General features: G+C 36.2%; 1 protein-coding gene across 4 annotated transcripts in view; it reads right to left on the reverse strand.

Moving 5' to 3' along the window:
* The window catches only part of LOC131592937 (ubiquitin carboxyl-terminal hydrolase 15), a 61,526-nt gene that overhangs the window by 13,580 nt on the left and 33,251 nt on the right, over positions 1-14,695 (reverse strand). For 3 of the 4 annotated variants that reach the window (XR_009280736.1, XM_058864881.1, XM_058864883.1), the window contains 2 exons: positions 12,835-12,918; positions 6,596-6,740 (listed from right to left, as the gene is read on the reverse strand). Coding sequence is in view for 3 of the 4 variants with exons in the window: in XM_058864881.1 (XP_058720864.1) it covers positions 6,596-6,740; positions 12,835-12,918 (229 nt within the window). In the remaining variant the exon portion in view is untranslated. The remainder of the gene's footprint in view (positions 1-6,595; positions 6,741-12,834; positions 12,919-14,695) is intronic. The other variant, XM_058864882.1, reaches the window with a different exon arrangement.

The following is a 14,695-nucleotide window of genomic DNA, read 5'->3' on the forward strand; positions in this document are numbered from 1 at the left end:
GTGAACTAAAGGGGTAACAGAATGGAACTTCATTTCAGGTACTGCTGTCTCTACAAGTTTTCTTTAACCAATAAAATTTCTGTAAAGTTCTCTGAACTTGAACTGGTCATTTAGTGAAAAGATTGTGGGAAGTATGGAATAGAAGGCAGAAACTCCAAGAGACAAACCACAGGAGAGAAGGTTAATCTTCAGCATGACAAGGTTAAAACACTGAAATCATACTTCCATGTTAGATATTAATAACCTGGAAAAAAGTTATTAGGATGCACAGGAAAATGAAAAAGAAAAAAGTCATTATTTTTAGTGTTATGCACACATGCACATATATGCATATCTGTGTATACATGCACATCTCAATGCTGCAGCCTCACTGGAATGCTGTATAGAATACCAGCCTACGATAACGTTTGCAAGTCTACCAGTCCTATGAAATGTTCACAAAGGGGTAAATATAATAATACAAATAGTCAAGTCATAGTCTTCTAAATCTCTGTGATCTAAGTATGGAATCGTTTTGATATAAGAGTTTGCATGAACACAACTGATAAGAAGAAAAAAAAAAAAAAAAAGAACAAAGAGGGCCACCAAGACAGTCAATGGCTTAGAAGCACTTGCCCTGTGAAAAAAGGCTGAAGCATCAGGGCTTGTTCAGGCTGCAGAAGAGACTGTTTGAAGGATGCCCAAGAGTGGCCCTTTAATACCTATATGGAAGTTAAGGGGAAGATGGAACCAGGCTCCTCACAATGGAAAGTACTAGGAAAAAAAGAAACAATGGACATGAGTTGAAACATGAGAGGTTAAGAATATAAGGAAGAAAGTTTTCACTGTAAGAACAGTCAAGCAGTGGAACTAAGAGGCTCTACCTTCTTGGGAGATTTTCAAGATCCAACTGGATAAAGCCCTGGGAAACCTGTTCTGACCTCAGAGCCAACCTTCCTTTGAGTAGGAGGTTGCACCAGAAACCTCCTGAAGTTCCACGAATCATCCTATAATCCTAAGGGAACAAGGAAACATTTCTTCACACCCCATATGGAATATTGCACAAAAATAATGATAAAAATAAACTTCCAAAATAAAGAAAACATCACTACCCATCATGCCACTGAACTGAGGAAAATGAGAAAGAGACAGTAGGATCATGAATTGAGAAAATGAAAATTGAATATTCCTCTATGTGTCCTGGTTCTTCAGGTACAACTTACTAAGAATTTTATGCAAGGGACAGTGAAATTTAATATTTCAGCTTTCTAGCAAGAGCTGCCAGACTGAAAAGAAGATACAAGTCATAGGAGAAAAAGTGATTTACTTTACATGTCTATCCTACTTTTGTCTATATGCTACCAGACATGGAAAAAGCGCTTAGTTAATACGCTCCTTAATCCAAACTCCACATGCCTATGGCAACTGAAACAGAGCAATAAAAACATAATTTCAGGCATTGGTGAAATATGCTATCTTTTATCTAGGTAAACTCACAGCCATAAGTAACTTTAGAGGGAATATTATTCAGCTTTCTGAAGAGAGAAAACTTCTGAAATACCCATTGCAGAGCTTGTTCAGAAGTCAGATATATATAATCACACTGATGGAAAAAACCCATAAAAATCAATGTCTTGGAAAAAAAATCAATGTTTTTAATGAAAACATTTACTTTTTTTCTTATCCTATTTTTTAATCACAAAATGAGAATTTTGGAACCCGCAGGTTTTCACTGTAAAAGAAAAAAACCCCAAACCTTTCTACAGAGCTCTAATCTGTAATGTCCCAATGAAACAGGAAAGTAATACTTGGGAAACATCCACAGGTGGCAGCACAGCAATGCTTAATGAGACTCATTTTTTCTAATTTATTTTCTGCTTAGAATATAGCTATGTACCTAAGTGAATGTGAATGAAACATCTGCTTTCCAAATACTTTTTGTGAAATAGATATTATTATGAATACTTGAACCCATATTTAAAAAATCTACACAGTTCCTTTTGTCTTTCCTGTTTTATTTCATGCTTGGATCTGCAAAAGCAGACATTTAGGCCCAATTAGAAAACATCATGCCTTAGGTGTTCACACTGAAATAAAATAAATACATGGAATACTCCCTTCAGAACAATCCAAAAAAAACTATACAAAAGTTCCAATACAACCAAAATAAGAATACTGAATTATTGCTTCTTTTAAATTAAGGAACAGTGGGAATAGAAAAACACTTGGGAGATACACAGTGGTATTTTAACCTTCATGGCCTTACTCTAATTCAGCTTCCAGCTGTCTCTAATCCCACAGAGGATCTTACCAATCTCTTCATCATCTGTCCTCCAGTTGTCCTGAGCTTCTTAATACTGAAAACCCCTACTTGGAAGAGCAAAGGTCTCTTCACAATAATCACTTAGAAGGATAAAGGGGTAAGCCTAACTTTACCTACAGATTGAAGAACTACTAAAGAACTTGCAACAAAATTTAAGACATTGTCAGGATTTTCACATTTCTGCCTAGTATGTTTACAGGGTAAGATCCTTCATGCAAGTTTGTCAGACTCAGGAGAACAAGCTATGAGAAGGAATTGTCCCTCTTTGTCAAGGAACACTGATAATAGCTCTGATGCAAACCATCTTCACTGTACATGAGAGAAGATCAAAGAGAAGCTGTGTGAGAAATGCAGTGGTTTCTGAAGCAGAAATGGCTCCTGTGTGAACACTCAGGGGCCTCAATGCTCCCTGGAAAGCACAGAGATCTGAGAAAAGTGGCAATCAGCTGGAAAATGGATCAACTAAACTGCTTCTGTTGAAGGAAGACCACAACCAGCATGAACTGAATGGAAGAGATCAAAGCGGAGCTTTTGGTACATTATTGGCACGTTAATGGAGTTGAACCTATTATTTCAGAATCCAATACTCTACAGTAAATGATTTCTTTAAAAGAAAACAGATTTATCCTGATGAACAACTCTGTATTAGTACAATTGTGAAGGAATACATCTTAGGAGGATAAGTAAGATAAAGTAGATGACCAGAGAATCACAGAATAATTGAGATTAGAAGGCATCTCTGCAGATTCTCTGGTCCAACCCACTTGTTCAAAGACAGGTCACTTAGAGCAGGTTGCTTGAGACTCTGTTCAGATAGGTTTTCAGCATCTTCAAGAATGGATGCTTCACAGTTTCCTTGAAGACTCTATTCCACTTTTGACAAGCCCCATTTTAGAACAAAGTTTACTGTATTTGAGAAGTGCATGTGCTTCAGTTTGTGTCCACTGCCTCCTCTTCTTTCAGTGGGCACCACTGAGGAGAGTTTGGCTTAGTTTCCTTTTCTCCACCAGGTACTTCCAAAAAACAGTAAAATAACTCTGGAGGCTTCTCTTCTCCAGGCCAAATAGCCCTCTCTGCCTCTCCACACAGCTCAGATGGTGCAATACTTGATCACCTGTGTGGTCTCTCACCAGACTTGCTCCAGGATATCCCTAAACTCTCTGGAGAGCCCAGAAGTGAACTCAGAACTTTGGGGGTGTCACTCTAAAGCTGAGTGGAAGGAAAGGATCACGTCTTTCAGCCTCCTGGCAATACTTTTCTTAGTGCGGCCCACAATGCTGTTGTCTGCCTTGGCCACAGGAACACGTTGCTGGCTCTTTGTTCAGCTTTTTGTCCAGGGTCTGGGGTGCTTCCCTGCCAAGCTGCTTTCCATCCAGTCGCTGACCCCCTACCACCGTGTGTACGGGTTCCCGTGGTTGTCCCCCCAGGCACAGGGCTTTGCATTTCCTTTGGCTGAACTTCATGAGGTTCCAGCCCGCTGAGGTCCCTCCGAATGGCAGCACACCCATCTGGTATAGACAGCAATTCCTCACTGCAGATTTGTGTGATCTCTAACCGTGCTTGAAACCTGTACTCTGCTCCATCATCCAGGTATATGCACCCAATATGCCCAAGGAGAATTGCCTATTTTGCCATTCACATACTATTTGAGCCCACCTTTTCATTACTTCCAAGACTAAGACAGATCAAAACATGTTCAGACTGCTCTGGCCTCAGGCATTACAGCCAGAATAATCCAACGCTACTTTGATAAAAATAGGACATGAAATTAATTGCAAATTAGCACAGTGAAATGCATGCTTTCTATATAAATGAAAAAAGATACAAGTGGTGGCAAGAAGAAGACTGAAGCCTGTGAGACCTTAGTGTGTCAAGAACACATCATACTTTCACTAAAAAGCACTTCCATGGATTTCTTAGTTAACATTAAACTCTGAACAGTACTTTCTTTGAGACATACAGTAGGTGAAACTGAAAGATACTTTAGATTTCCTTGCTAAGAAAGCCACTAAATAATGCATTTGAAAAAACACACCTTCAAGGACATATTGAAGTTACCATGCCAAACTGAAAGCTACACTGCTCAATAAACACCTCATTTTCTTACTCAGAGCACTGGTAATCAGTGTTTTAGTAATCAGCAAACCTGTATTTATTAATTTCCGCTATAGTTTCTCAGAACTTATTTGAAAACTTAATTCTCTAGATGTAACTGAAAAGCAATGAAGTCAAAGCTGATATAATTTCAAATGCAGACCTCAGAATTAAATCTGTTTAACACAATGGGATAATGATGTGACGTGTAACAAGTTTGTTATGCTGTGTAAGACTCCTAAAGGCAACAATTCATGCTTAGAATTCTACCCTAAAAGGCTAACTTTGAATTACATGTATGTAAATCAAGTATACCAGTTCAATTAAGGTTTGAATAAGTAATTTAAATTATCCTTATTTAATCAGCATAGCTTGATGAACAAGGTAGAATCATAAAAAACCTTGCACTTTGTAGCAAGAATATTCTTTGAATTCAACTTATAAAACATAATTCTGGTTGACGCACTAGACAAAAACACATGTGTTTCTTTCCAACAGCATAATGATGTAATTTAGTAATCAAGAGAGGTTATGTGTAGCATTTTTAGTTAGAATGGACAATGCAAAATGTGTGTCCTTCCCCCTTTCCGTTTAGCCATCTTTTGTGTAGCATGCTAAAAAAATATTGAATTACCTTCTGCACTGTTCAACTTCTCTTCAAGTATCCTCATGGAAACATTTTTAGAAACAAGTTTAATTTTATGGATGCTTTTTATCAGTAAGTATGGAATAAACATGGAATAACCCTATATACCAGTAACAGGTAGGGGCTGACTGGCTGGAAAGCTGTTTTGCATCATATGACCCAGTGGTCCTTTTCTGTGGAAATGTGATCCTGCTGCTCATCCCCATAGGAAAGGTATCCAGCTGCTAACTGGGCTGTATTAGCAACTGCAGTCAGAGGCAAAGGAGAGCAAATCACCCCCTCCATTTGGAACTTGTGAGGCTGCTGCAGGAGCACTGTCCTGTTAACGGCTCCCCAGTGTAAGAAAGAGCAGAGAAAGGACACCAACATGGTCAAGAGGCAGAACAATAAAGAAAGGCAGAGCTGTATGCACTAGTTTGACCTGAAGAAGGCAAGACTAAGGGGAGAGCTTGTGGCTCTCTGCAGCTACCTAACAGGGGGCTCCAGAAAAATAAGGCCAAATTATTCACTGATTGTCAACACAAAGAAGGAATAGAAATATCTACACACACTATGACACTCTGGGACATTTTTAATTTGAATAAATTTCAACAACTTCATAAACTTAGCTTACAAATATACCTGAAATTTCTTTTTTACTCCAACAGGCTAAAGAAGAAATGCAATATTTGTGTTGTGTTTTTGGGTTTTCTTTTTTAAATTTATAATAAAAGGAATCACAAACATAAGCCAGGAACCCTTGTAATGACCAAAGAGGAAAGGAGGATAACTCTGCAGCATACTTGGTCAAGATCTAATATTTTCATACTCAGCAGGAAATATGTGAACAAGAACTTAAATACACATAACAGTTTTTTGACAGAAGCCTGCTCTAATGACAAAAGTTGAGTTCAAGATCTAAACAAAAACCAAACCAAACTCCTAGTTCTGACTGTTAACTATTCTACAACTGCAGCTTCCATTTAAAATTAAAACAGTAAGGTTTCTTCATCTTGGTAGAGGAACAGTAGATATACTAGTATTTCTCTTGCATTCATAGCAGAGAAACAAGCTAACACATTCCTGTAAAATATCTCATCCATGAAACAGCTATTCCGAGAGGAAAGGTCAAAGGACAATATTTTCCAAGGCTCCTATATGTTAACCTGTGCAATGAAAGTACATAATGAGTCAGAAATAAAGACTCAGTAAGCTATCAGTCATCTACATTTTGACACTTTTTTGTATTACAATCAGTACTCAAGTGCATTTCAAGAGGAAAAGGCAGTTTTTGTGACATATGTGCATGGCAATTAGTACAAAAAGCAAAGAATCCCACTTCAAGAGTTGACTCATGTAGAACACTAGTCAAATGTCTTTCTGACACTGATCATTATAAATGAAGCTATGTAAATCAACTTTTAAAGTATACCAATAAAGATGTATTATTTCTTCACTTTTAATCCTATCCTGCTACTTTGCAGATCTCTTAATATTAGTTTTGAAACATGACAAAATAACAAGATACTATTTCCAAGAAATAACACTAGCTGATGTTATTTCAAAGTACATACCTGAATTGCTGAATTCATGAAACATGTATTCCCCAAGTTACTCAGGCCACACAGGCCTGGCTGCTCATTGTGTCTTCCTGGCTCTGAATAATCATAATTCTTATAAGCCGTATATGATGGGAGACAATAATTTGAATTTTTCACACTGTAAGAGAACAAGACATCTTTCACAATGTAAACATGTACTCTATAGTACTTTAAAGCATACAAGTACTTTATAAACTTAAATGATTAAAAATTTTAAACTAACTTTTGCAAACAAGTAAAGATTTAAAACACTTAACTTCTGAAATATCAATAATGTCAATTTAGAATTCTCCTGTGCAAACAACCAAAATAAAATGCACTGCAGTAACTGCAATTATTACATCCCTACCCCTTTTTTATAGGAGCAGCTTCACAGCTTACTCTATTCTTCATTGCTCCATCGTATTTAAAACATTCAGACTTTAGACACCACCAGCAGCAATCAATCATTTATGTTCCTTTTGCATCCTGCTACTGCAAGAGTGAGGTCGGTGGGAATGGGAATGCAGAGTTACAGGTGAAAGCTGAGATTTCCAAGGCCACTGTGGCATAGCTGCCTCACTGCATCAGACAGTCTATTTATAGCTTCCCTGCTAGGACAGCACAATCCAGCATGCAAATGCAGAAAAGCCTTGAGAGGTAAAGGAATGCGCAAAATGCCTTGCAACAACTTCAGTACAAATCTATGCTGCATCTGGTTGGAGAAACTGCAGAAGACTGAAATAGGTAAGATGATGATATTTAAAACAACTTTTTTCCAGATGAAATACAAAAAATATAAAATATAAACTAACCCTCAAAATAGTAAAGTGAGCATATCTGGGAACAGTAGAAAGGCAAAGAAATCTTCTAAGAGGATGTTTTGTAATATGTTAGAAAAAACCAAGCAACCACAACCACTTTAACCATTTCAGGCACTGATCATAATGAAATCTTTCTGACAGCAGCTTTGGCTAAAGTTCAGATGTATTTCTGCAGCTACTAAGCACCATTCACATTAGAAGCAACATAAACAAAAATCTGAAAGTCAGTTGCTAAGAATGATAAGGAAAAATATGCAGTGCAAAGAATCAACCTGGATAAATAACTGAGATTTGTAATTGCAGAAGTCAGAGGATGCATGTGTCCAATGGTTACACTCCAGCCATTACTCCTGAACACTTTCATGCTCTTTTACTGAATTCCAACCATCTCCTCAATGCACAATTACTCACTTTTCATAAATAACTGTTGTTTTTTAAATCAAGTTATCAAAAATTTCAAACAGGAGGGGATGAAAATTTCTCCTTCTTTCCATGGTCTTAGAAATTTGTGTTGTTTATAGCTCCACTGTCCATAAAGCTACTGTTATCAAACTTTTACATCTCCTCATTTCTTTTTAATAGCTGACTCTCCCATTAGTCCTTCCCTTTTCTATACATATGCATTTTCTCTGCTCTTGTTTGCCCCCAAACTAGCTAAGAGGTATTGTGTTCACTGGTCATTCTCAATTTAAAAAAACCCTATGAAGTTAGTGTTCACCCGCATATGAGAGATCCCTAGGAAAAATTACCTTCAATCTCCCTTTGCAGTTGCAGCCCAGTTACTGCAGTGAACAGTGAACTCCAATTCCCTTAAGCTGGCAAGCCTTAGTTCCCCCAGGAATCAAAACCACAAGCTTGCCACTGGTGTTAATGCAACCCCCACAATATAACCAACCCAACAGTGCACAGCAGTAACAGAAATGCACGTGTACAGGGTATACAACAAGCTTCTATTTTCAGTCTTGCTTCCTTCCTACTGGTGTCTTTACCTGGCTTACAGAAAACACTTTTCACTTGCATTACAAAGAAAGAAATCTCTTTGAAATTCAGGAGATGTAGAGGTAATGAACAAATTGAATTTAATTCTTCTGGGGATTTTAATTTTTATTTCCTTCTCTGCAGCTTTCCCCCCTTCACAAATTGCCAACTTTGGAAGGACACTAGGAAGCTAAGGAAATGCAACTGGTATTTTGTGGCTGTAGCTTATTCATGTGAAAGATATTCTCAAATTAGCAGAGTACCATGACGATAATTTAGTTCAAGATAATTGCAGTGCAGATAGATGCAGTGTGCATTTGCTCTAAGGGACAAACTGTCAGTTTACTTCTCAGAAGGGAAAGACATTTATGAGCTCTTTTATCTTCTACACTGGCCCACAGAAATATATTCGAGGGAGTTTAGAGATTAAGGTTACCACTCATCCTGTGAGTCAGGTCTATTAATACATTTTTCTTTCATGGTTCTATGGTATTTTATCAAAACATATCCTACAAAACACTGCCTACTGTTTGCAAGATACTAGGAGATGTCTCTTTACAGTTCCATCAGTATGCAAACTGTTTTGTTGTGGAAAAATTATTTTTTATATAAATTACACTGTTGCTTTGCTTTTCATGATTTTGAACTGGATGAAAAAGAAATTATTATTGACAGTCAACAGTAAGTAGCTAACAATGGAAAGCAAGTAAAGATGCAAGGTAAGTCTACATTAATTCAATTAAAACAGAAATATTCTAAAAAAAAGTAACTTGCAATAACTGCGTGTCCCCAAGCCTCCAACTGCTTTTCCTGCAAAACTTTCCTACCTTTAATGAAGGAACAATGCAGGGAAAAGCAGATGGGTAGTATTAGGATAAGCCAGTCAAGTAAGACCAGTTACAGAAAGAAAACACTAGTAGTTCTTAGAAAAAATTGTTTCACAAAATTAAGGCAAGATTTGAAAACATAAAACCATTTTCAGACCCTTGAACTGAGTTCTTGAAATGGCAAAAACAGTAAAAGGAGGTTTCCAAATCATATTTTATTATCTGTAAACCTATAAATCTTGAACTGCATGTGCTAGATCTGAAATGACTTGTTTGTACCATCCGTATGTGCCTTTAAATCTCAAAGCAGCTTTCAAATGGTGATGATGAAACCCAGAGCACTCATTGTACAGTTAGAGTTTGGTGAAGCATGTATTTTGAACAGAGAAGACTGGAAAAGCATCACTAGTTTTGGAAAAAACATAATTTGACAGTGGAATGCCATGTACCAACATGTACCAACAAGTTCATACATAAAGGAATTTGAGTTGCAAGAATGAGCCAAGAAAATTAAAAGTTTGGAAGACTTACAGAGCGCTGTAATATTTCAACCATTTTAATATACTACCTATATATATATATATATATATATATATATATATATATCAGCCTCTTTAAGAAACCTATTATCAAGTTTTATCAGACTTTAGAAATACCTGAAGCAGCAGGAGAGGCCCATGCCACTACATAAAGATTACTATCTTTATTTTTGTTCATTTTCATTGTCTGGAGAGCAAAAGATAACATTATACTCTATTTAAATTGCCTTTGTTATAATATTTGGTTGTGTGTCAGGTGCAACATGATGAAACTGTTTCTAGAGGTAATGTAACGTAATTAACACTTCTACTACTTAGAATAAACATATTGAAATATACCAAGCATACAAACAAAGCTGCCAGCTACCCATCTTGACAGACAGACACTACTACATGATGCAAACAAGTCATTTTAGGAGCCTAAAGCAATGGTTACAAATGAAGGAAGCAGAACAACTTTTCATTTAATTCCCCAGGGCAAAGTCCCTGATCTGCTGTTTTTAATCCCCATCCCATATAATTTAAAAAACAGCATATGTTATATGAAATGCATTGCTTTATTAACAGCAATAAACAGAAATTCTAATATGATCTAAAAGATGCGTGTCTCTCCCTGCTCTTCTGAATCCACTAACACTTACTATGCTAATCCTCCTATGTCATTCTTTCAACAAGATCACCTGTAAATGCAAAAGAATGTCAACGATCAATTATTTGGAATCCTCCATTCCATCAAATGCAAACTCACATTTACAGAAATGAAGGTTTCAGACTGGATAAAATTTGCACAAGCTATTTCTGATATTTAATGTATTACTACCTCAACACAAAATTAAGTATCTACCAATTTGAGGCTTACTCTTACACAGAACACCTCCTAGATTAGAAAAACATTACAAAAATGTGAACCATACAAAGAAATCTGACTCTTTCAGATTTTTAATAATTTGTACTCTATAGGTGAGCTCTAGTAATTGCAAAAGCAGGCTTACAATAACTAGTATGAGCATTAATACACACAACCTGTTGTTTGATTTTCCTGCCTTATAAATCATATTTGTCAACTAAAATTATCTTCAAAACAAATGCTGGTATTTCCTTTAGAGTCACAGCATCTCATGCTCTTAAGGAGATGGCAACAGATCCTAAAAAGCCACAAATGTATAACTTCACTAATGTACTAAGGACAATGTAGAGCATAAGAGGCAATAAGGCAGGAGCATAAGCCTGGAAATAAATTCCAGACAAAGCTGACATAAAATGGTTAAGTAAGAAAATAATAAAGACAGCATTAATTAATGAAAAATAAGTATTTTCTTAGACAAGGAAATATTTGCAAGAGGAGTGGAACATCCTTAACGCAAAATTATATAACAGAATTAAATACAGAGATGTATCTTTCCATTTAGTATTTGAAGCCAAAAATTCTTCATGCTAAAGTATGTACTTTAAGGTACAAAGTATATTAATGGATATGACTTCATCACTGAACATAGACTTTGAGATAAGTGCTGCTAAAGATTCATCTGCATTACATCTTGTATTAAATTATAAATTTGTGATTTATAAAATATTTTAAAGTCATCAAAATTGGATTATTGCGCTGTAAGGAAATCTGTATACTTCTGCACTGAGTATCTCTTACCTAACATCCAGATGTACTGTATTTTGATATACAAGAGAAAAATGACCAGTATTTCATAACCCTACACAGTACATGTACCTATTAACAGATTTACAAATGTTTAAGTTATAGTTAAATCACTTAGAAGGATCAATTCCTTATGAAACCTGAAATTTATACTACTTCCTTTTAAACATGTATTTCTGTTGCAAATCATAAATTGTAAAATAACAACAAACATACCTCCAAACCCCAGAATTTTTCTTCAAGTTCTAAAAGCTCACATTTTGGCTCCAAAATAGACCACGAAATAAAATTAAAAGCAGGTAAATCATGTGAACAAACTATCTTTAAAAGCTTCAAGACCTGGCAATAGGTGCCTCCTAAAAATAACTACATCATTAGCAAGAAGCTAATATTAAAAAAAAAAAAAAAAAAAGAAAAAAAAAACCACAAGAAAAAAAGAAAGCCTTGATGGCTTGATTTAAAATCACAACTCCCTGAAAAAGGTCACTGTTAAGTGTTTGGTTTGGCAATACCACTGCACATCTTCAAATGTGATCACAAAATGCACGTTTAGAAAAATACTAAAAATCTGAATGAATTTTAAGAATAAAGCTCTTCAACTTCCCCCAGCTTGCATTAAAGATGAGTGCTATCTGGTTTCAAGCATTTGAAAGATGCTCCATTATCTGTTCAAGTGAAATAATTCTGTGTTTTTCTATATTCACTAACTTTTTTACAGTTGTGCACAATAACAACTACAAAATTACACAAAAATTTGGACAATGCAGTATGAAAGCTCTTCTTTCAGAGTTTTATCACATTATTTATTAAAAAAACCTTCTAATTCGGAATATAAAGGAGAAAGCATGTAAAAGTGAGCAATCTCTCACTAAGCCTTTGTTCACTATAATAGTCAAGCACACAGCCTGATGTCTCTCAAGTCTTCTAGCACTAACAAACAGAAGTTAAGCTGTTGGCTACATTACAGCTAACACAATTCACCTGTCATGATTTGAAACCAAAGTGTGATGTCACATGCTGCTGTAATACCTTAGGAGCAATAAACAATGGAAAACATGATCACTGTTAGGGTAAGTACTTTCTACTCTTCTAGTTGTCCATTAAAATTCATGCAGGATAATAGCAACAATGTATTTTTAGAATGGTAAACTCTAAATTAAATCTATACCTTTCCTTACAGACAACCAAAAATTCTATTTAGTGTCTTCCTGCTGAAGAGTTATGAACATCTCTAATGTTGTTTCTTTTCTTGGTGTCAGCATTACCTACTATGAAACAGTAAACAGTAACAATTCACAAGCCAAATAGTGCAAATCAATTCAAAATCCTTAAACTAAGAGTTATAAAACATTGAACTTTGTTAATATCACACTGTGGTGATTAATTAAATAATATTTTAAGGTATATTGCTTACTTTCTGTTGTTCATGTTGTTATAATTATTTGATAGAGATGGAGAGATCTTTGGTAAAGTTGAAAAATTGGATGCACCTGGGGACCTTTAAAAATATGAAAATGATAAATTAGACAAAAATGCTGAGATATTAAAAACTATGAAAGAAAGATAACAAATGAACAAAGCAGATAAACAAGCATGGAAAAGAAATACTTTTCTAAAGTGGGCAAAGCACTAAAAATACACAGGACATGCAGCCCTCAGAATCTCTCTTTCAAGACCTGAAATGCTTCATAGTACGTAAATTTTCAGAAATTGCTGAAGAAACAAAGCTATTAAAAACCAAAAGAAAGTACAGGCCACTGCACTAAAAAAATTGTTTTCAGCTTATATATGACTGTAGATATTTTGATGTTCTAAAACTTAAAGTGTAAAATTTATAACGTGGGAATTTTATTAGTTTTTCATTTCAGACTAAATGGGTGTTGAGATGAGATAAAAAATATTAAGATAAATACTTCAAGGTTAACTTAACAGCAGCATGGAACCATTTAGTTAAAATTGCCTCAGTAATATTGTTAGAAAATTTCAGGATATTATGCACAACACTAAATTTTTTAAAACCTTTTTTTTGCCTAAGTAGAAGCATTATCACTTATCCCCATGGTTTAGACTACTTTAAAATAAAGGATACTGATTATTTTCATCACAAAGACCTCTGAATATAAAACATAAATACAGTATTTTCAACTATCTTGCAGTGTATTTTTCTCAAGCAAATCTTACAGGTGTGCAAGGAAAAGATGGCATACTCAAAGGAGTTCATGTTACTTCCTGTTTGTGTGGGCTCTGTGTAACTCCAACTGAATTGAAGTTCTGGCTGCCATTGAAAAGCTCTGAAATACACATCGCTGTATTAAGAGAAAAACTTCTGCATGCTCAGGACTTTTTAAGCACTTTTCAAGAACTAAACTCTGTAAGAAAATAAACATTTTTACACTGGGAATTTTCCAAGTATATTTTGTATATTTTCACATTTATTTACAACTTTCTATTAATAAACCTTTTCCAAAAGAAAAGTTGCCATGGAAGGGGACCCTCAATCCACTTTACTCACATATATTTGATGCCAGAGCTAGCAAGAGTTGCTGCCCAGAGCCTGAAAAGGGTTTGGAGGTCAGGCGTAATGAAGCTGAAGTACAGCCCAGAAGAATCCCAGACACTGCAGCCAGCGTCTCAGCTTTGTTGAGGGTCCCACTTAAAAGCCTCCATGCAAGCACACAAGCATGGGCAAAACACAAGAGGAGCTGGAGATGTGCATATGCCTGTGAGGGGTATGATCCTATTGCTATCACAGGCAAATAAATGGTGGGATGGCTACTATGCCTGGAGTGTTGGAATGAAAGGCTCTTTAGGAAGGACAGGTGGGGAACCTCTTGGGAGCTCCTCTTAGCAATCTATGATCCCTAAGGACTAAAGGGAGGGCAGGGACAGACAAGATTATAGTGGTCTGCTATGGACCATCCAACCAGGAATACCAAGGACATGATTGGTGACACCCAACATGCTGTCAACTAAGGGCAAATCTTGTCACACAAATTTGGTGGCCTTCTAGAACAGGGTTAAAGACGTGGATGAGGGAAGACTGACATCATCAGTCTGGACTTCTGCAAAGCATTAGACACTGTGTCTAAGCTGGAGAGACATGGATTTGACAGATGGACCACTTGACGGATAAGGGATGGTTGCACTCAAGGAGTTGCGGTCAATGACTCAGTGTCCAAGTGGAAACCAGTGGTGCTCCTCAGGGATCAGTACTGGGACCAGTGCTGCTTAGCAGTGACATGGACAGAGTCCAGGATTAGTGTATGCCCACCAAC

This window comes from Poecile atricapillus, chromosome Z (assembly GCF_030490865.1).
Source record: "Poecile atricapillus isolate bPoeAtr1 chromosome Z, bPoeAtr1.hap1, whole genome shotgun sequence".
Taxonomy (NCBI): domain Eukaryota; kingdom Metazoa; phylum Chordata; class Aves; order Passeriformes; family Paridae; genus Poecile; species Poecile atricapillus.